This window comes from Opisthorchis viverrini, assembly GCF_000715545.1.
Source record: "Opisthorchis viverrini unplaced genomic scaffold opera_v5_53, whole genome shotgun sequence".
NCBI classification, from domain to species: domain Eukaryota; kingdom Metazoa; phylum Platyhelminthes; class Trematoda; order Opisthorchiida; family Opisthorchiidae; genus Opisthorchis; species Opisthorchis viverrini.
This window is the reverse complement of record NW_008751710.1, coordinates 1,233,752-1,256,716: the sequence shown is the minus strand read 5'-3', so window position 1 is coordinate 1,256,716 and position 22,965 is coordinate 1,233,752. Positions and strand designations below refer to the sequence as shown.

The 22,965-nt window shown below is 45.7% G+C and overlaps 1 protein-coding gene across 1 annotated transcript in view; it reads left to right on the top strand.

The window, feature by feature from the left end:
* T265_03682 (hypothetical protein) overlaps positions 1-22,965 on the top strand; it is a gene marked incomplete at both ends in the record, with an annotated part of 52,875 nt that overhangs the window by 5,802 nt on the left and 24,108 nt on the right. Inside the window, 4 exons of the mRNA XM_009168224.1 lie at positions 2,356-2,527; positions 9,893-10,000; positions 11,023-11,134; positions 13,259-13,416. Of these exons, the coding sequence (XP_009166488.1) occupies positions 2,356-2,527; positions 9,893-10,000; positions 11,023-11,134; positions 13,259-13,416 (550 nt within the window). The remainder of the gene's footprint in view (positions 1-2,355; positions 2,528-9,892; positions 10,001-11,022; positions 11,135-13,258; positions 13,417-22,965) is intronic.

Below are 22,965 nucleotides of genomic sequence, written 5' to 3'. Positions count from 1 at the left end.
GATCCCTTTGCGTGGATGTTACTCTCCCGAAGAGTTCATAGCAGAGTTTCCTGCCAACCCCGACACGATGCTTAGCTGATACGGTGAACTTTCCGAGGTCTCAAGAACATGGTCGATTCGGAGGGCGTTTCGAAGCTCATGGGACCGACACTGGCTTTCTTCAGGTTTCATACTGAGCGGTGATCTCGCTCGACGAAGATTAAAATACGGCTAGGTCACTTGGATGCCGCTTCAAATCTCTGAGGGCTCGACTAGCAGTTCGCCCCCCCCCCTAATCACAAAGCTATTCTGAGCTGTTTCATGTTTGTCAGATATATATTAAGGGTTCTTGTTCCAACCTTTCCTGTCTTGTCCGTGAAACTTATTTTGATAACCTCATTTACCAGCTTCCTGGACAAGTTTTTCTATTGCCATCTGATGTGCCCGCAATCCAGTTTGACATGAAGATCGGTCATTCAAAGTCTTCGTAATCATCCTCTTCTTCAGCATGACATCATTGTTCAATACGGATGCTTCGCTGCGACACATTTTTAAAGGTAGCGGAAACGCACGACGAGGCAACTCAGCCAAAGGATGAAGGAACACAATCCACTTTGGCTAGCTTTTGGAACTAAGAGGACGACAGTCAGCTTAGTCGTGAACCCCGTAGCAAATACGGTACAGAGTGTTACGGGGGCGACATGCCTGAGTGGTTAGAGCGCGAATTTACTGACCGGAAGGTTCGTGGTTCGAGCCCGACCTCTACCTCCGACTTCCTCTCCCCAATCTAAATAACGTGGGTAAAACATCACTCTTTTTGGTAAACGTAACTTCTGAGTGCGCCATAAATGGCAGAGCCACCTCAGGTTTTGGTACCGGATGTATTCTTTTAACGAATCTACCGGGTGCACAAGCGAACACTCGTTTTTCAGTTGCTTCATCCCGGATTGGCCGAGCTGGATCCTGAGACAACCATTGTCAAAGACCCAAAGAAATTTTATTTTTGTTTGTTGGACTTGCCATGGTCCTCCAACACACACACACATACACAATGTATTGAACACAACCACAGCACTGTCTGCATTGACAAACTCAGGTCATCCTATTGATGACTTGAACTGGTTGTTCCATGACAAGCCATTGCTCATTCGGCTTCCTGTTTCAGGTACACCGTGCTCATTAAACTGTATTAAGTACGGCTGTCTCAGTCTTTGCTATTGTATGACTTGAAAAGACCTTGCTGAAAACATGTTCGTCAACCCATCTGTGTTCTTATACCTAGAACGTTTGATAAAAAAAACTGGCATAGGAGCGACCAAGTTACTTACCAGAATGACAGGATGACGATTGTTCAAACGAGAGTCGGTGCACAACCGAAGACTCGTTTTTCAGTTGCTTCATCCCGGATTGGCCGAGCTGGATCCTGAGACAACCATTGTCAAAGACCCAAAGAAATTTTATTTTTGTTTTTCACAGAGGACACGCCTCATACAACTAAACAATCCGTACTGTGGGCTAATACCCACGTCCCTAGAGCTATTGGTTATACCGCCCTACTGCCATAGACGTTTCAAATTAGTAAACGCAACCCGAGTCCCAGAAAGCCCTTGACTGTTCTGGCTCGCATTCTTCGATAGCCCTGAAACCTCCATCGTTTGTGTTACCCTAATTAGTAATTTCTCTTGTCCCATCCTAAGGCCAGTGCTTTATTTCGCTCCACACGAACTGATCGATATGAGTGGTGATCGTTCCTCCTATTGTTTTGATGGGGGATCCTGTTAGCACTTCAGGAAAATGCGCACAAGAACTATTTGTGAACTAAGTGATGAATTGTGAAACGATTTCCTGTTGAAGCTCAGCTGTTCGTGAATAGTGCACTTTTCACAGGTGTAGAATAACCATTTCAACTTTTGCTTCTCTCCTGGGCACCTTTTGCTGTCCGAGGACTTGGATACCTCGGGATGCTCAGTGGTTTAGACGCGAACTTGGTGACTGGCAGATCTGTGGTTCGAACCCAACCCCGGTTTGTTGACAGTTCCCATCGCGGCTCGGACAACCTCTCAGTCCTCGTGCTTCCTTCGGCAGCTAGTCACCGGAAGAATGCCACAGCCGAACGATTATTATTTATTTATTATTTCAGCCCTTATGTTTCTCCTTTGGGCGGCGTGACAGCTAAGCACCGAACGAGTTTCACGGCTGAACAACGATGAAGACTTGGATGAACTAATTCCGTTTAGCCTCCATTTTCACTTCACTTGACAAAATCTATAAGTAGTGTAGTGAATGTTACCCAGCTTGCAATGTTATCGATGCTCATTTCAAAGGACATTTGGTTTGTACGATCCCCCCTCATACACACATCTGCTTTCCGGACAGGTTGTTGTGGTCGTGATCGCCTGTGTTTTCGCCAGCTTCTTCTTTCCCGGATTCCCAGTCCCGGTTCCCAGAGCGAACACAATTGTGTACAATTCTTCCGTTCCGTCCAACAAAACCATCTATGCGAATTTCACCGGCCTTAGCTTGGAAACGTTGCGCACTAATCTGATGCGTAAGTCATTGTTTTATGTGTGCTGTTGTTCTTGTCTCTCACGTCTTGTTAGTTGCATGCGTCAAAAAAAGAACGATTGCGATTTCACAAAACTGTGGTACGATTGTTAAAGTAATTGTTACATCTTAGTTGACGGTACCAAAGGTCAAAAAGGCTATGAACCATGACCGTGAGTTGATTTTGCCGAACCTTGTTTGTGCTTAACTGAATCCGTTGGATTTACGTGGTGAGATGAAATTCGGCAAATTCAAAGGTCGCTCGGTCGCGCAGAACAGAATTCTGAACGCTGTTTCAATGACATAATTCGCTGTGGCCAAATGCTTCCAGATTAGCGAGGATTGGGTTTGACGATTACATGACATTTACTGCCTCGTCGTTCGAGGCTTGTGGTGTGATCAATCTCATCACCCGATCGTGAACGCGTTCGTCTGGTCAGGCGTGACAACTCAGACATGTTCAGTGTGTGCTGGCGAACATGCTCCCGTGATCAATCTCATCACCCGAGCATGAACGTGTTCGTCTGGTCAGGCGTGACAATGTTCAGTGTGTGCTGGCGAACATGCTCCCCCGCATGTTAGTTTTCCGGAGTTCAAACCCCGATGTAGCCAGCGATAGGTACTGCTGAGGGAAACTCGAGTCCAGTGTTCTCCCCATATGATCTGGACTCATGAGAGTTATTGTGCCAGGACAGGAGGACAACAATTCGACATGGAAGTGATGTGGACGTGAGTTACAAAGTCGACTTCCCAGTGCCACTGTGAAATGTGGTCAGAGGCCTACCGAGCCAACAACCATTCCCTTCTGCCTTTGTAAAGGTGAACTAATGGCCTGTGAAACCAAATATTCGAGCAAAGTAACCTGTTCTAAACCAATTAATCTAGTGAACAAAACTCAGTGGAGATGAGCAGACAGACAGCTAGAGCTGAAACAATTTTGTGAGTTGGTGTGCCCGTTTTTTGGTCACCCTTGTTAGACACTCGAAAAAAAGCTTTTGTGGCTTGCTTTGAGTTCCAGCTCACAGTGAACATTAAGGCCTTCCGCGTATAGTCAATTGCAAGCGAGATTCCTTTGAGGTACTCTTCCTCTCCTCGTCACGTACTACTTAAGCAAATATAAGTGCGATCTTGGGCAATTGATGTTGAGCTCTAAAACTGTGGGCACCAAATTGCAACTGGATGTGTTACTCCTGTACTATAGGATTCCATTACCGTAGTGTTACCTATCAGCGGCATGGTCGCTGCTACACGCGACTTGAGAATGAGCGCACAAACCTCTAGCAACGAGGTGATCCCGAACACTTCTAGCTTAGAAAAGGAAAAGACTCCGGACATCTGATACCCCAGATGAGCGTGTTACCCTGCTCCACCAGCGCACGTTGGACACCTCTGAATCTTCACGTTTAAACAGACAAACGTGTTCACCCTTGAGCGATGTGATTGGTGTGCCCGACCCATCATCGAACCTAGTAGCTGCCCTGGTTGTGACGATCGATTGACCCGCCTGCCAGGACTTCCCATGCAGGTAGCGTCACAGGTACTTAAAACCCGCTGGACAACTTTATTATTTCTGTTGCGGGGCTTACCGAATACGTATTGTTCATATCCCCAACATATAATTTACAGACTGGACCGTTTTAAACTTGAGCGAGGTGGCCCAAATGGTTAGAGCGCGAATTTACTGACCAAAAGGTCCGTGGTTCGAACCCAACCTCTGCCTCTTGACTTCCTCTGTCTGGGCTTGGGCAACATGGCGGTATCCCAGCCCTCGTTCAATCTTCGGGTGGCATGGCAGCTAGGCACCGAAAGGTGCTACAGCTGAACGTTCTTTTTCACCAGTACCCAACGCTGTCTCTAGGCTCGCTGGTTATAGTTTGTGTAGCCTGCTCTGTACGTCAAGGACAAAATGGGAAGCTACTAACCTCCCAAGCTCCGTGGTTCGAATCCAACTGTGTCATCTCGCCTTCTCCTTTCTAGGCTTGGGTAGCCTGGCGTGACACCGAAAGGGTGTTACAATCGAGCACCCGTGTTTTTTGCCGTTATGTAATGTACCGGAATATACTCTGAAACAATCTTGGTACGGACCCCGACTTCCAGAATTTCTTTTTCGAATTTTTTTTGAAAAGGTTCCATAGCAAAACCTTTTTCTACATGAGAAAGTCCCACAAATCGCTTACAACGATCGGTAAACAACTTCCATGCACCAAACGGACCAAAGTGCACTCTAGAACAAATTCTAGACTTCTGCTACGCCGGTAACACACTTTTCTCCAAGTCACAAAGTAGGATTTGAAATGGACCACTGTGTTGGTTTTTACGACACGGCGCCATATCAACCCACTGTGTTCGTCGTTTTTAGTAAAGCTACTTGTGTAAACACCAATTCACTTATTGATTTGTGCAATGCGCGGATAGAAGAGTCCCGCACTTTTGGCGTGTGCCGATCGGTTTGTTGCCGAAACCATGTCCACTACCATGACATCGAACCAGTCTGCTAGTAGTAAGAGGAGATTTGGGAATTTTAATAGAGACTCCATTCCTTCAGTGTAACCAATGTATGCGGAAAAGCCGAGAAACAGTGTACAACTATTTATCTTTATTGAAAATTATCATCAGCGCCCGCATCTCACGACGATGTAGCAGAGAGTCTCGAACTTATGATCTCCCGGTTAGTGGTTTGAAAACCTAACCGTTCAGCAATGAGCCGCTTAGCAGCAGTGTGATGGGACTAGGTGCCATTCGGCACTTCTCGACTTTTCTGGGAACCTTGGCTTCACTCGTTAGACGAAATCCCCATAAACAAACCAGTTTGCGCGTCGTGGACGTCGTCAGACGAGGCGCGGTTCAATACGTAACCACTTGAGTGATGCGGCTCCTTCGATTGAAGGACGAGTGGTGCTATGTCCTGTCTAAGTCAGAGTTAACCAGAGAGTGGCTGATCAGCCACTCAAGGCCGAACGCCCAAGTGTTCGACTACTGACCGGAAGCTCGCTGGCTGGAAACTCTGAGTTTCGTGAGATGCCGCACTGCTGATGATTCCCAACAAGAGTACAACAGCTGTGCAGTGCTTCACTGACATGATGAAATGGCTATTGAACCTTACCAAATCTCCTCAGGGCACCATTATGTATCTTTCATCTTGTACTCCCAGCAATGAACAAATAGAATGACGTCGTTTGAAATTGCAAGTTGTGCGACTGGGGTGTAGGCAGGCTCAATAATGCCGTATCACTCAAATCGCCGTACGATTATTTTAAAAGTGGCGGATGATAATCGCAAATCAAGTCAATATGTATTCTGTGCTAAGGGCCATGACAACCTTAGACGTCGTAAAAGGTACCCACATGGAGAACGCCTGTAGTCACGTAGAACAACGTTTCATATCGTACATAAAATGTGTGTATAACCTCATTCTCCGTGAGCCCATCATCATGATCCATCGCGGATCTGTCCTCGCTGATTACTACTCTTCTTGGTGTTCGTTATTTTACTGCCTTTTCTCGGTAGTTTTCATTCCGGGGGCCACAACAAACTACTTCGTTGTTATCAAGTTGATGCGACTACTGCCGGACCTCAGTTAGTTCCGGTAGGATGAATTCCCTCAGTTGATTCATCCTTCCTCGTGAAGTTGCGCTTTCTGTTGGCTGTTTCATAGCCCGTCACCTCAACTAGGCTTCCATAGTATTTGCAAACGCCGAATCCTTTTTACCGGTGGCGAGAAGCTTTGTGAGGAATAATGAATCGAATCTGTTGGTATAGGGGATGTTTGAGCACAGACGCACTAAGGATCACGTACCCTGTCGTAGCTTGCTTAAAATGACCCAAACTCTATTCGTTGTGCTCTGTCCGGTAAACAGATTGAAGCCAGTGTCGCGGTTAAAACCATCCATCCCCTTTGTATAGGCTTTGTTTTCGTGTGATTACTAAGCCGAAGTGTTTTTCTGTCTGATCACAGAACGGTTTTCCTGACGAGAAAGATTTACGTTATCCAATAAAACGACTAGCAAAAACCGCTCATAGATGTGTGTTCCCTTCAAAATTGGGAATGTAATATTTTCATGACGGAATATACTACTAATAAGGTTTTTGGAAACTCTTCAAAGGACCACGCTCGGTCTCGTCTTCCTTGGGGCTCATCAGGTAGGCGCATTCCGAGTTTCCGTCCACCCTCTGTTCTACTTGAAGCCAAATTTCATGCGATTTGCACGCTAATTTGGTTTTTCCGTGAGACTCAACTGAATTCAGGTGAATCTCTCGTTGGTGATGTTTTTTTCCATGAACGTACTGCACAAAGGCCGCCTCATTTAGTACGATACTCGAGATATCGCCGTATATTTTCTTCACAAAACGCCAAGGCCTTCGTGGTTCCGTCGATGCAGGCTTCCACCATGTGTGTATCTTCACTGAGGGAGTAGGCCTGACTCTGTATCTCTCTGTGGGATCATGTACACAGGGGGAGAGTAAACTGAACAAATCCATTCATTTGCATATACCTTGGTTTTCACGGCAGACTCATTTGAATCTCTCGTTGTGACAATGTTTCAACTGACTGTCACGTACAAAAGCCGCCTCATATTTCGTTTGTCGAAGAGTTTTCAGCCTCCTTTATGAAAATGGGGACTGTACACCCCATAAACACCGCGATAGAACTCATCATAGTCGTTTGAGTGAACACGATTGTGCAAGTTTGTCGAGTCTTTGCAAGATAGGACAAGTTTGACAGCACGGCTTCTGCATTTCTTGGTACAGGGGACTTGTTAGCGTAGTAAGGTTACTTCCTTTTTGTCTTCCCTTTCAGTTGACATCTTTTCGCATCGATTGGTTTCTCGACAGAACAGGTATTCTTGTTGACATTGCGTGATTCAGTGTTGTTTCCTCGATTGGCGACGAAGCGTGTTTAAACTGAGCTACCTGTTCAACAGTCATTTTGGCTTTCTTGACAAGAATACATTTTGTTCAGCAGTGAATTTAAAAAAAAAATCATAGTTTTGTTGAATGCCGTGCCTGCTGATACCGACGGGCTGCGTTTGCGATGTGTGTGCGGTGGCAAGTCTTCGACGTTCTGTCAACCTCGCCAAAAGCTTTCGCGGTTTCTATTCCAGGCTAGTCGCAGCTGACATCTTTAGAGATCGGCCCCAGGGACACGATCCTAGGAATAGTGTATATGGAGGGAACAGATCCAGCACGAGACCCATGCGACCGGTGAACAAAGTAGTCCTGTGTCGTGCTCCAATACCTCTGATTAGGCCTCCGTGTCGTGCTCCAATACCTCTGATTAGGCCCGCATGCCACAGACAGTGAGTGGATCTCGCCCCCGTGTCATGTTTTTACCATACAAGCTTAAACAGTCTGACCCAGAGTTTATCCGAGATGGCGAGATGGTTAGAGCGCGAATTTACTGGCCGGAAGGTCCATGGTTCGAACCCGCCCCCTACCTCCCGACTTCCCCAACCCTCGTGCAACCTTCGGATGGCATGGCATGAACGGAACGGAGACTATTAAACCAGCCGTTACGGCTGCTGAGTTACTTCGAACGCTACCTTGGGTCCCGCCTATGTGTTTGACATGCACATGTGATTTACTGGGCCGAACTCCTTCATAACTTTCACAATGGACGTGGTTTTGGTATTTTCACAATGCCCTTATAAAAGGAATTTGCACCATACATATTTAGATTGGCCTTGAAAACTGTTTTTTTCTTTAGCAGCAGACCCAAACAACGCACTGTGGAGGATCACGTCATTTCGGCTGAAACGAGAATACCTTCTGACTTTCTGTGCCATTGTAGCATTGTTTTTTTCTCCTGTATGTATGAAACGCGCTAATACACCCTCGTGTCTTCTTGGCTGCTTACCGTTTCACTCTATTGATTGGTCTGTTTTCCCAGCAGGCGGTCGATTGTGTAACGACTGACATAGATTTACTCCTGATTCGGCTTGTATGTGTGTGTGTGTGTGTGTGTGTGTGTGTGTGTGTGTGTGTGTGTGTGTGTGTGTGTGTGTGTGTGTGTGTGTGTGTGTGTGTGTGTGCAGTCATTCATTTTGCTGTGATTTTTGTTAACCCGAGCAGTCGATTGTGCTCATGCAAGGATTGTTTTCTGACGGTGTGCAGCGTAAAAACGCCGGATTAACCGAACTGAAGAGATCTGATAATTGTGTAAGGGAGAGAGTTAGTCCATATCGTGCACCAGCGTGACTAATTATACAGCTATGCATGTTCCTCCTGAAAATTTGACCCACAGAGGAATGCACAATTTTGTCGTATCGACCGTCTTCGGTAGTAGAAATTGCCGTTTTTGGATGGGTTTATTACCTAAGGATCCGGCAATGTACGCGGCCACGTCCTTCTCGGGTTCCTACATAGAATCATTTCCTTTAGGTCATTGTTTAGATTTACATTGTCGATATTTCCGATTGTCTCGCGCACCCCTGGTGCTCTCTAGACGTTGACTTCATTCCGTCAAACTACGAGGGGCTTCCATTCGTCGACCTTGGATGAACAATGCTGACATGCAGCAAACTTCACATAAGGTTCAGAGATGACATCCACGGTAGCTCAGTCGTTGGGGCATCACCCTGGTAGACACCGCATTGTTGGTCTGACCCCTGTTTCGCGGCAGCTGATCACCAGCGCGACTAACCTACAATTATACGGGATCTAGCACCGACATTCGTCATCTATGCAGATTCGTATCATGCATCCAATATTGATAAAAATTGAAATGTTTCAGCGGTGACACCCTTTTGGTGCCAAGGTGCCATGCCACCGGAAGGAAGCACGAAGGCTGGGATGCTACCAGTTTGCCCAGGAGCAGTCGAGGTGCATAGGTTGGATTTGAACCACGGACCTTTCGACCAGAAAGTTCGCGCTGTAACCAATGAGCTATATCGCCCACATCTTGAAGTTATCTTGAAGTCTGTAGTGCGATGCCTATCCCCAGTGTTTACCTTTTCCTTTGTGGTCAGCTTTCCTGTTCAAGAACCACCAAATCCTTTTCACAGTCGAAGGCTATTTTTTCTGTTTAGTGGTATAGTTTTCTGATCTTGTCAATGAATCTATTTGGTTTTCGGATTGCGCACTTGATACGGACAATTGTGTCCACCCCTTCTTTAGTTGGATGAGGCTCAAGATGACTCAGTAGTTAGATCGTGAATTTACTGAACGGAGGGTATCTGATTCGAATCCGACCTCTGCATCTCGATTGATCCTGTTTAGGCTTGGGCAAACTGGTACTATCCCATCCCTCGTGTTTCCTTCGGATGGCATGGCAGCTGGGCGTCGCCAATAAATTTATCCTGATCGGTTGATCGATTGAGCATCGACTAACTTCGTCTCCGCCTCTTTCCATATTCTACTCGCCCTTTTACAGCAATGTACGTTGAGGATTATAATACCGGTACAATGATGTCCTTTGTGGTAGTATTCTCTGTGCTGTTCTCTGGAGTTACTGGCATCATGAACGGTGCGAACATGTCTGGTGAGTTTCTATTTGAGCTCCGTTGTGACTCCCTTTAATGATCAGTTTTTCTGAGACATGCAAATCCTGTGATGTTGCTTTTTTTCATCCCGTTTTGAAGCAACCTCCCAAACCAACTTTAAATTGCCTTTGAAAGGTTCACTTTACTGTCGTTCTTTAGAGCCTCTAGATGGAGTTTTTTCAGAAACCCAACGATTTCAGTAAAACACGGAGAGGCTCTTCTTTGTAGGTGAATTTCGTCCTGTCAGTGAAGCCAGTCTATGCTGAAGAGTCGAGAGGCATTGTGCAACCGTCAGCTTTCCGCATCTCCCAAAACTCAGACAGTTTCGAACCCGCAAACTTCCGGCCAGTGGTTGAGCACTTGACCGTTGGGCCACGAGTAGATGGAAAGCAGTGTGATTAGTTCCCTTCCCTCTTCAGGATAACCCTCTTTGAAAGCACTACCTCTGACTCGCCCTCATCAATTTTTGAAAAAAGTGTCGACCAACTTTTAAGTGATCATCATTCAAACGTAACTATGTATTTTTAAACAACTGTCTCTGCAGCCAGAGATGAATAACAACTGAGCAGTGTTTCACCCAAGCTTCAGTGAACCTCATACAGATGATCAATTTTCCAGCCAGCCGCAGTTATTCTTGACGAAGAGAACAGGTAGTAAACGATGGCTGTTTCGTTAGCTAATTCTGTTCACCCATCCAGTCCTTTGATTTCCTCGGTTCGTGCATCGAGACCGGGCGGCTTGTCCCCCAACCGGTAGTTCTGCCACTGAATTGTTCCATTTTTCGGAGTTGGCACAATCAGTGCTCGGATCCTGTATCCTGTTGTCGATGCTCATTGATTTACCTCATTCAGGGAACCGGGAATCGCTATCAATCGACCGACTGAACTAGCACAAGTCTTCGTAGATCACATGGTCATCTCACCTGAGTAAACTTATCGAACAGCTCTTCTCCGGGGTTTCAAACCCAGTGTGACTGTATTGCGATCGCTATGCACCTGTTTTTCTGTTCATTCTTGCCTAGGCGAGCTGAAAAACCCTGCGCGATCCATTCCCCTGGGAACATTGAGCGCTTGTTTAACTACATTCCTCGTCTACATTACTCTGGCAGTCTTCTCTGCAGCCTCCTGCAGCAGGTGAGTAATCTGTTTTTGGTGTCGGAATGATTCGAATCAACCCAGTCAGATCCGTCCAATTCTTCACGTTCGCTATTTTGTTGTCGCTTAAAAAAGTCCATCTCAAGCGCGTACGTGGACAGACATCATCAGATACATGTTGGGACAAATATATTCGAATCACTTTGTGTCTCTTTTTTCATAAGGAAAACTACTCACAAGGTTGCTGAAAACTCTTCGCCAGCCCACGACAGGTTTCGCCCTCTTTGGGGCTCATCAGACAGGTGCAGTTCCCGAGTATGTCTTGTTGAATGACAAAAGCAACCGGTTTGGTTGTTTGCTCCCATTCACTTTAATTGAAATCCAGTTGAATAAATAAGACAGACCGAATGAATGTCTCACATACTTGAATAGGTCGTTGTGTAAATCAAGCCAATCTATTCTGAAAATCCGAGAAGATTTAGGACACCGCGCTCCGCCCATCCGGCAAGAAGATAATACTGCTGAAACATGTTCATCATGCGTTGCATTACTCATGTCATCATCATCATCACCGACGATCACACGTCATCAGTGTTCAATACCATGATTTATTTGAAAGGGAACTAGTGCTAGTTCACTACAATCATTCCTAGGTGCCTACACCTCCACACACTTATTCAGGCAATTCGGATAGAGTGACAAAAGAACGCCATTGACCTCGGTTGGCAGCCATATCTTGTAGCGTCTCTAACGAGGCGCAGTGAGAAACACGCGGTCCTCATCCTGATTGGCGACAGCACCCAAACGCCTCGTAATCTCTTTCATACCCCTCTGCCAGCTCAAGGGTTGGCCACCTCTCTGAATCGGGCATGGAAAACAGCCCTCTCTTAGGCAAAAGATGGCTCGGCATACGGAATTCATGGCTTATCCAACGCAGCTTCTAGTGCTGGACACAATATTCAATGGCAGTCCCCGTTGCACGACCGAAAAATCGTTTTCTTCTCTCAAATACTCCTTTTAACACGGTTTTTACTCCCTTCATGACCTCCTTTGCCACAAACAACCGCTGTAATGGGTGGCGGTTCCCGATCCGGCAGTCTACTATGGATATCTTGCTGTTTCAATTAAACTCAATCATGGCCGACGCCAGCGCAACCCAGAAAGTGACGGACCAATGAATTCTTTTGATGACACGGTCCCACCCATTGCCTGCTCATTAGAAAACCATGGGAACACTCGCAGAAAGGACGAAATATCCACTTAACTACGCATGTATGCCTTTTCGATTAATGACGAATGGTTTTCGAAGCATTCACGAAGTTTGATAAACAGACCGATAAATAGGTTTCAACTTTACCCACGGTATCAGTATATTGCGTTTTTTAAAAACATGTAAACTTCAACTTCGCCACGTGAAAAATCTCTTAGATAAACGCGCCTTCTCAGTGTATCGGAAAGAACGAGAACAGTCATATGTTTTCTTCAAGTACGTCGGTCCGAGATGGCTCAGTGGTTAGAGTGCGAATTCACTGACCACTAGGTCAGTTATCCCAACCCGACCTCTGCCTCTCGACTTCCCCTGTCTAGGCTTCGGCAACTTGACAGTATCCCAGCCCTCGTGCCTCCTTTGGATGGCATGTCAGCTAGGCACTGAAAGGGTATTACAACTGAACGATTATTATTATTATTACTGGTTAATTATCAACCACTGAGTGAGTACGCCACTTGTCTCAAAATTCCCCCTTTAGTGTCCGTCATCCAACAACACACGCAAACAAACTGCCGTTGCCCTATCGAGTGTGGAGGACTCTGGGCCTAGTTCAATGTGATAGACACATCCGCAAACGGATGCCAACTCACCGTACAATTTTCAGATTACTGTGAATCTATCGTTGGTCGTCGTTTGTCTGGGGCCCCCTTTCAACCCCACATGGCCTCGCGGAGCACAAATGCTGCTATATTCATTGTTATCACTTAAGACTACTAAGCAGCGAGTGAAGTACCCGGGATGGGTTCGAACCACAAACGTCCATCCGGGGATCGATGTGTTAGCTCATAAGATTTCCTGAACTTTTCCTGGTGACTGAAACTAGCTATTCCAGATTCCCAACAGGTATCATCCTATCTGGGTTTCGAGTTTTCTTCTTTCTTTTTTACGCACAGAGAACTCCTTCAACAAAACTATGTTTACATGGAGGGTATCAGCTTCTGGCCACCAGTTGTGGTTATTGGCGTTTTTTCGACTACTCTATCTGCTGCACTGGGTAATCTGATTGGTGCCTCACGAATTCTCGAAGCGGTTGCTCGGGATGAACTGTTTGGTAAGTACTACTTTTTGAACCCCTTGGGGGACGGTCTCAACGCTCGATACCACTGTTGTTGAGCGTTCACTACGTTTGATGATTGGACTGCTTTAACTTTCGGTAAAACCAACTCTTGATGGTAATTCGAGAAAATTTTAGAGTTTTCAACTGAGATTTTGTTGTATAAGTGAAGCCAGTCTACGCTGAACGCTGCGAAGCACCGTTTGCTTATGCACCAAACTTCAGTCAGTTCAGAATTTGCAACCTGTCGCCTCGTAATTTGAATACAGCCGTTCGGCCTGGTTGATCAGAAATGTGATTGACTACCTAGGTAGCTTACCTAGACAGAATATAGCGCCAACCGTCATTCACGTTGTCACGTGTTGATTGACGGGCCGTTTGACTTCTCACTTGCAAGTAAGGCCAAGGAGTTGACAAGTCTCTGTAAATTAGTGAGTGAGTTATAGTTTATACGCGCCCTAGATTGACGCCAGCTCTCCAGGATACCTATAGTGTTGAATCTAACTTGACGTTATGATAATTCCCCCATTCGTTTGCTTACTACGCCTATGTGCTTTTGACCTCCAGTTGTTTTACTTATTCCTACCCGGCACTCACCTTGCCGCAGAGGACATCCTTTCCGACACTTGTGTATTATTGACATGTGTGTCTGTGTGTGAATGTGCGCTGCTGAACCTACGCGTCACTCANTCCGTATCGGATACTTAACATCTATAAATATCGCGGGCCTCATAGAAGCAAACATGGACGGCAAATCGAACGGAAACGGTGTTGTGATAGCCGTCTGCAAAATGGATTCAGGATCAAAAAAAAGAATTGTAGCTAAAAAAAGAACTACTGTGAATATCACAAGGAGTCGTTGGTGTCAGGAAAGGTATGCTGGAAAATCGGACAACCCAGAAAACATCATCAGTTTTCAAAAAACCGATAGGTTTTTTCTCTGTTCCCGCTGAAGTCTTTTTGTGAAAGATGAAACGAACTCAAGAGATGTGATGCAGCCTTCCAAGTGCTGTGTCCGTTTGAGGAAGACGTCCTCACTATCCCCGTGGAGCGAAGGCTTTCATTAAAATGGAGGGTGAAGCCGGGCGCACTAGAATAAAGGCAACCTTGATACGTTGTACCGTGGTCAGTTCTGACCACAACACATTTACACACACTAAACGATCCAGTATTCGTAAAACGCTCGAAAGAGGACATCAAGCTCTTTAAAGAAAAAGACGCAGAAATCCTCACCCTATTGCACGTAAAATTGCGTACTAAAATCTTGCAATCCAAGGTTCACAAACCTGCGTCACGCACTCAGCAAGGGGAAACCGTTGTGCAGGGTCGAACAACACAAATTTTCCAACATGAGTTCACATATTCAGCCAGCAGGTGAAATTCTGTGGCGCCACTTAATTCCTGAGTCCGGCCACCATGCTGCCAGTACTGATAGCAATCATGTAAGAACATGTGGCGCCATCCTTATCGTCATTGGAAACAACACCAGATAAGAATACTGGTTATTCATCACCGTACAGATGAACTGAGCGTCGCAGTCAGAAGAATGATTTCGAAGTCGTAGCGACCAAGTTAACCGTAGACATTGAAGCTAACCGCAATGGGCGGCGAACGGATCTGTCAATCCTACGGGGAAGTCGCAAGCAGTGGAGTGGGGAGCGGAGAACAACTATGTGAAGGAGTCGGGGAGTTGCCGTGGGCGACTTGTTCACTTATCCATCCTACTGTATGCAGCTAGCAAGGAGACCGGGCTAATGAAACCATGCGACGATCAGTGTAGCACGAGATCATGGAGTCGGGGACCGTGGGCGACTTGTTCACTTATCCATCCTACTGTATGCAGCTAGCAAGGAGACCGGGCTAATGAAACCATGCGACGATCGATCAAGCACGAGATCATGAGTTCATGGTTGTATGAGGGCAGCGATCACCCCACTCAGACCAAGACAGGAGGACGATTAGGGTCCTCAACTAATGCCTTTGGCTCAAAAGCTCAAACGTAAGGCGGCGATGGTCGCCATAAGGCCGGCGGAGCAACTTACATTCTTAAAGAGCTATTCGCCATACATATTCAAATTCCCAACATAGAAGAACAGGACACTGTGTTAGTCAGACCTCTAGCCATTGACCAAACCAGTATGAGACTCCGTGAGTGTCAAACGAACACTCTCCAGTGTAGCTTGCTGGATTATGAAAGTGCACAAACCAAGGCAAGTTCCGGTCTCTTCGTGATGGTTTTCAATCCACTGGTAGTACACATCGAAGGTCCCGAGTGTTAAGGAAGTTAATTACATAAGTTGTGGATGTTGTAGCTAACCGAAAACGGTTAGCTACACGTGCGACAACAATGCCACACTCATTTGCGTTAGAGATCATCATCCATTTGACTGAGATGACAAAAAGTAATGAAAACGAAGGACAGATCAGCTCAATTCTAGTGTCCTCTGCTATGTAGGACGGATCAAAGTTTGGTTTTCGCGGCACTGCCTCTCTGTGTTCGGTAACCTTCGAAGGATAAGACCACAGAGCATCTTTGATGCCACATCTACCAGGTTAGCGGTACGGCGATTTTCACGAAATCATTGCGTGCCCCTCTGAAGATAAGGATTACAGTCGATCTACCTCATCCTACAGGAATCTCTTTTTCGCTACAATGAGTTTGGTCAGATTGGTCAGCCGGGGGATCTCCGCTTTCGTTGAAGCTTTTGTTGTAGCTGATGGCTGCATGATTGTTGGGCTTGCCAGAGAATGAGTTCCGTCTAAGCCATAGAAACACAGGCAACGATGGTGCAAGTCCTCGCCAATGAGGTCATGGAAGATGACTGTGGCTGGTATATCACATCTTCACTTGCAGAATTTCTGGCTCATGGTTTGAGTTGATCATTGGTCGAAATCGTAGCATCGCTGGATTCCTCTAGTCTCCTCTATTTAGCAACCATAAAACATTGTTTGCCCTATAACTCTGTAAAAAAAATCCATTCATCCATCGCAATAGTTCAGTTGTAACACCCGTTCGGTGCCATACCATCAGAAAGAAGCACGAGGACCGGGATACTACCAGGTTGCCCAAGCCTAGACAGGTGAGGTCGAGAGGTAGAGGTCGCGTTCGAACCACGGACCTTTCGGTCAGTAAATCCGCGCCCTAACTACTAACTCGAAAATTTTGGATCGCGACTGCAATCAAAAAAGAATGCTATCCGGTGTTCATAGTTAATCGGTTAGGATGACCAAAAAAGCCTAGAGTCCTCTCTTGAACGATGCATGAAGTGACGTACCAAATAGGTGCATTTCAGGTCACGTTGCAAACTATTTCACAGGAAATCGAATAGGTCCCACTTTTTCGGGCCTTTTCAAGCTCCAAGACCGCGGTAGGCAAGGACAAAAGTTCGTGCAAGTATTGTTACACATTTCAGCATGAAAGATCATAGGCCTTACTGACCCCATTTTCAAAAAAAAAAATCCGCACTGAACTTCAGTTTGAGACCAAAATCGAATTCAAGCCCACCCTAGTATTCATCGGATTGACATAGCGTTGGTTGATTGATTTCAAACTACTAACGGGTAGCTCAAGAAACGACTGCAAGTTTCTGACTCCAAGAAAACATAGGACTGAATACTGGTCAAACTTGGACATAAGAGTCTATATGTTAAGTATATAAGCAGGTCTGTCAGTTTAAGAAGAGCCACTAGATGAGCTCAACTTTCTAACTCTGCTTGTTCTTCTAGACGAGGGCGGTGTCCTGGGAAGAAGCTGCGGATGTAAATGCTTCTGTTGAGGGACGAAAAAACCTTGCATCAATGAATGGTACCCATGCAATGTTAGGGATCATCTCATTCATTATCCTATCAATGTCCTCAGTCATTTCCTTCAGTTTCCTGTTATCAAAAGCAGGTGATAACAAGTACTCTATTTGAGGCTTCAAAGTGGCCCAGTTGTCAGGAGGCATGTTAACAAACCACTTTTCCATCTAGGCACGGGTCTTGGCCTCTGCAATGGTTGTTGCATCCTGAGCTGCTTTAATGAACCTCCTGAGAGACCCTAAAGTATCATTAGCATCACCTATGGCAGCTCCAAGAGCTACAGAGTACACAAAGGACAGCAAATATGCTGATTCACTCCAAGCTCTCTTGAAATATCCTTGACACACGTTCAACCTTAGCACACAATGCAGCTTGTCACAGCTTTGCCTTATGGCAGGAACGTATGCCTTATGCAAACCAACCATTGCCTTCATGATGAAACCTGGCAGTGTCATGCAAACTCTTGATAGAGTGATTGTTTTTCTCCTGTCATTTCCTTTCAATCTGTCAGCCAGCGAGTATGTAGTTCTCAGCCCGGATAATCTGACACTTCCTTCTCTAGAGACTGAACCCATGATTTTCCCAATATTGTTTCCTCTGTGCAGGAAAACGACAGACATATTCATCACATCTTCAATCAGTCTCTCCTTTGTTCTTGCTCTCATTACTAAAAAGCCAAAAATGTAGGCTGGGTCAAAACCTTCATATCGATATAAGTCAGCCAGTTCTGACTTGAACGTTGTCTTTAACCCTTCGACGTCAATTTCACTTCGTTTTGCAATGACTGCAGACCAGCCTGCGGAAACCCGAGATTGCTCTACAAACATAGCAACATCATCGATGTAGGCTTCGAGCTCATCCGTTTCTCTTGATGTACTAGGATTGTTTCGTTGTGACATAGCCACTATATGACAAGGTGTCTGTGTGTAAAAATGGCATATAATGCCATATAATGCCATTTTTACACACAGACACCTTGTCATATAGTGGCTATGTCACAACGAAACAATCCTAGTACATCAAGAGAAACGGATGAGCTCGAAGCCTACATCGATGATGTTGCTATGTTTGTAGAGCAATCTCGGGTTTCCGCAGGCTGGTCTGCAGTCATTGCAAAACGAAGTGAAATTGACGTCGAAGGGTTAAAGACAACGTTCAAGTCAGAACTGGCTGACTTATATCGATATGAAGGTTTTGACCCAGCCTACATTTTTGGCTTTTTAGTAATGAGAGCAAGAACAAAGGAGAGACTGATTGAAGATGTGATGAATGTGTCTGTCGTTTTCCTGCACAGAGGAAACAATATTGGGAAAATCATGGGTTCAGTCTCTAGAGAAGGAAGTGTCAGATTATCCGGGCTGAGAACTACATACTCGCTGGCTGACAGATTGAAAGGAAATGACAGGAGAAAAACAATCACTCTATCAAGAGTTTGCATGACACTGCCAGGTTTCATCATGAAGGCAATGGTTGGTTTGCATAAGGCATACGTTCCTGCCATAAGGCAAAGCTGTGACAAGCTGCATTGTGTGCTAAGGTTGAACGTGTGTCAAGGATATTTCAAGAGAGCTTGGAGTGAATCAGCATATTTGCTGTCCTTTGTGTACTCTGTAGCTCTTGGAGCTGCCATAGGTGATGCTAATGATACTTTAGGGTCTCTCAGGAGGTTCATTAAAGCAGCTCAGGATGCAACAACCATTGCAGAGGCCAAGACCCGTGCCTAGATGGAAAAGTGGTTTGTTAACATGCCTCCTGACAACTGGGCCACTTTGAAGCCTCAAATAGAGTACTTGGTTATCACCTCTTTTGATAACAGGAAACTGAAGGAAATGACTGAGGACATTGATAGGATAATGAATGAGATGATCCCTAACATTGCATGGGTACCATTCATTGATGCAAGGTTTTTTCGTCCCTCAACAGAAGCATTTACATCCGCAGCTTCTTCCCAGGACACCGCCCTCGTCTAGAAGAACAAGCAGAGTTAGAAAGTTGAGCTCATCTAGTGGCTCTTCTTAAACTGACAGACCTGCTTATATACTTAACATATAGACTCTTATGTCCAAGTTTGACCAGTATTCAGTCCTATGTTTTCTTGGAGTCAGAAACTTGCAGTCGTTTCTTGAGCTACCCGTTAGTAGTTTGAAATCAATCAACCAACGCTATGTCAATCCGATGAATACTAGGGTGGGCTTGAATTCGATTTTGGTCTCAAACTGAAGTTCAGTGCGGATTTTTTTTTTGAAAATGGGGTCAGTAAGGCCTATGATCTTTCATGCTGAAATGTGTAACAATACTTGCACGAACTTTTGTCCTTGCCTACCGCGGTCTTGGAGCTTGAAAAGGCCCGAAAAAGTGGGACCTATTCGATTTCCTGTGAAATAGTTTGCAACGTGACCTGAAATGCACCTATTTGGTACGTCACTTCATGCATCGTTCAAGAGAGGACTCTAGGCTTTTTTGGTCATCCTAACCGATTAACTATGAACACCGGATAGCATTCTTTTTTGATTGCAGTCGCGATCCAAAATTTTCGAGTTAGTAGTTAGGGCGCGGATTTACTGACCGAAAGGTCCGTGGTTCGAACGCGACCTCTACCTCTCGACCTCACCTGTCTAGGCTTGGGCAACCTGGTAGTATCCCGGTCCTCGTGCTTCTTTCTGATGGTATGGCACCGAACGGGTGTTACAACTGAACTATTGCGATGGATGAATGGATTTTTTTTACAGAGTTATAGGGCAAACAATGTTTTATGGTTGCTAAATAGAGGAGACTAGAGGAATCCAGCGATGCTACGATTTCGACCAATGATCAACTCAAACCATGAGCCAGAAATTCTGCAAGTGAAGATGTGATATACCAGCCACAGTCATCTTCCATGACCTCATTGGCGAGGACTTGCACCATCGTTGCCTGTGTTTCTATGGCTTAGACGGAACTCATTCTCTGGCAAGCCCAACAATCATGCAGCCATCAGCTACAACAAAAGCTTCAACGAAAGCGGAGATCCCCCGGCTGACCAATCTGACCAAACTCATTGTAGCGAAAAAGAGATTCCTGTAGGATGAGGTAGATCGACTGTAATCCTTATCTTCAGAGGGGCACGCAATGATTTCGTGAAAATCGCCGTACCGCTAACCTGGTAGATGTGGCATCAAAGATGCTCTGTGGTCTTATCCTTCGAAGGTTACCGAACACAGAGAGGCAGTGCCGCGAAAACCAAACTTTGATCCGTCCTACATAGCAGAGGACACTAGAATTGAGCTGATCTGTCCTTCGTTTTCATTACTTTTTGTCATCTCAGTCAAATGGATGATGATCTCTAACGCAAATGAGTGTGGCATTGTTGTCGCACGTGTAGCTAACCGTTTTCGGTTAGCTACAACATCCACAACTTATGTAATTAACTTCCTTAACACTCGGGACCTTCGATGTGTACTACCAGTGGATTGAAAACCATCACGAAGAGACCGGAACTTGCCTTGGTTTGTGCACTTTCATAATCCAGCAAGCTACACTGGAGAGTGTTCGTTTGACACTCACGGAGTCTCATACTGGTTTGGTCAATGGCTAGAGGTCTGACTAACACAGTGTCCTGTTCTTCTATGTTGGGAATTTGAATATGTATGGCGAATAGCTCTTTAAGAATGTAAGTTGCTCCGCCGGCCTTATGGCGACCATCGCCGCCTTACGTTTGAGCTTTTGAGCCAAAGGCATTAGTTGAGGACCCTAATCGTCCTCCTGTCTTGGTCTGAGTGGGGTGATCGCTGCCCTCATACAACCATGAACTCATGATCTCGTGCTACACTGATCGTCGCATTGTTTGTTCATGTTTTCTGTGGCAAACAACTGAAGATCTTCAGCCGAACCAATTAGGCAGTGGTCACTGAAATAATGAGTTAATGCTATGGGTGAATGGAAGAAGGCATTCGCTGCGGAGCTATTCATTAAAAATGCCATTTGACCAGTTACAGACCATTGGACAGGGAAACGAAACTCTCTTGCTGGCAGAAACTGTACATCCATCCTCTCTTGAACGTGCCTTCCTGAACTTTCCTGGATGTTTATTGACTGTTGCTCAAGTTCAAGCAAATGCTATAAGGCATCTCCACAAATTCCGCAATAGATCTCCAACAGCCGCAAAGCGAATTTACAAGAAAACATACTACTCTCATGTCTCCCCATTAGTAGTATCACCATTACATAGGTATAGGGACGGCCTCCCCGTTGTACAACCATCATGAGGCTGCTCTAATTGTTCCACGGGATCAAATGCTTCATTTGCCGATCTACAGAAGTTCGGTGATAGGTAGGTTTTAAATACACTTTCCCCCTTCTCGTAACCCGTACTCGGAGACCGTCTCCTCCGACACAATGCAATACAGCAAGAAATAAACGAAAAAAAATCACTCGGCTGTACCACCGTTTCCGTGCATGGCTGCTATGCAACTTGAAGGAAGCAGCTGCCAGGTTGCCCAATTCTAGGCAGGAGCATTTGAAAGCCCAGAGTTGGGTTCGCACCACAGACCTTCCGGATGGTGGTTTTGGGCCCTAACCGCTTAGCTCTCTAGCTCTCTCTAGACCGAAGTCTCCATCCATAAAGTTGCTGCAAACCTGTATGCAGTCTGTTTCGACGAGAATTTATGATTGGGACATGGGGCGCCTCTATGCAGCACATTCAATAGAAGATCACGAACGGGAGATGCATCTGAGTCTTTCATTAACACTAGCATTTGCGTGCCCCGAGTATAACCTACAAAGCAACAGAGTTCTATGCTCTCCTCTAACCTATAAGGAGCCATCCTGTCTAGAATTCGTATTCTTGCCAAGGTAAGCGGAGGCGCTTGCTGTGGCATGTGTTACAACAGAGTGTACCTAGTTGTCAGTTGAGAATACACCCCACCCACATGCGGTGATTGTTTCACTAGGAGAAAATGTACTTTGCGGCGTGAGTTGCTCACATCATATCATCAGGTGACCAGAGTTCCGATTCCGGCTTTGCTGAGGACATGCACTTTTGATGAGGTCTAGTTGAAGCGTCACGCGAGACTGGCTGTTCTTCATCTCTCCGTGGGATAGGATCACGGTTGTTCGAATCAAATTGAGGTAGATAAAGATTCCACGCTAAGTGACCGAACCCCTAAGATTGTCAGGAAGGTCAAATTCGCGAAAATAATAATAATACTGAGACACTCAAACCGCACCAAAATATCAATAGGGAAGAAATCAAGCATCCAGGTCAGAAAAGCTATCTTCCGATCGAACGCTCAAGNTCTGTTCAGTACACCACAGAAGCACGATCGACCTTAGTAAGTGTTCAAGCATTTCATAGAGACACGGTCGATGATGATGCGCGTTCATCAATCGCCGATCAGAGAGCCTGGCCCTTAACTGCCACGAGGCTCCGTGTAACTTTTGCTCTCGATTGTTCGCAATAAAACTGTGTTCCTATCTGACGAGTCTTTTGCCGACATTAAGGCTCTGGAGCAGAGACAGCAGTGATACACAACAGTATCCGTATTATGGGTAGGTTCTTGCTGGATTTCTACTTCTCCACAGTCACATCACTTTTTTCTGTCCAGCGGGAATTATCCTGATGAGTCCACACCAAAAGAGAGAAGCACCAGACTCTCTCAGCAATGCCTGTGTGAATACCCGCAACCGCCTACAACAACTCAAAAATTTTCCACATGACTGGGAAGTCTCGACAGGCGTGTCAGTCAATCGACACAACCAGAACAGTTA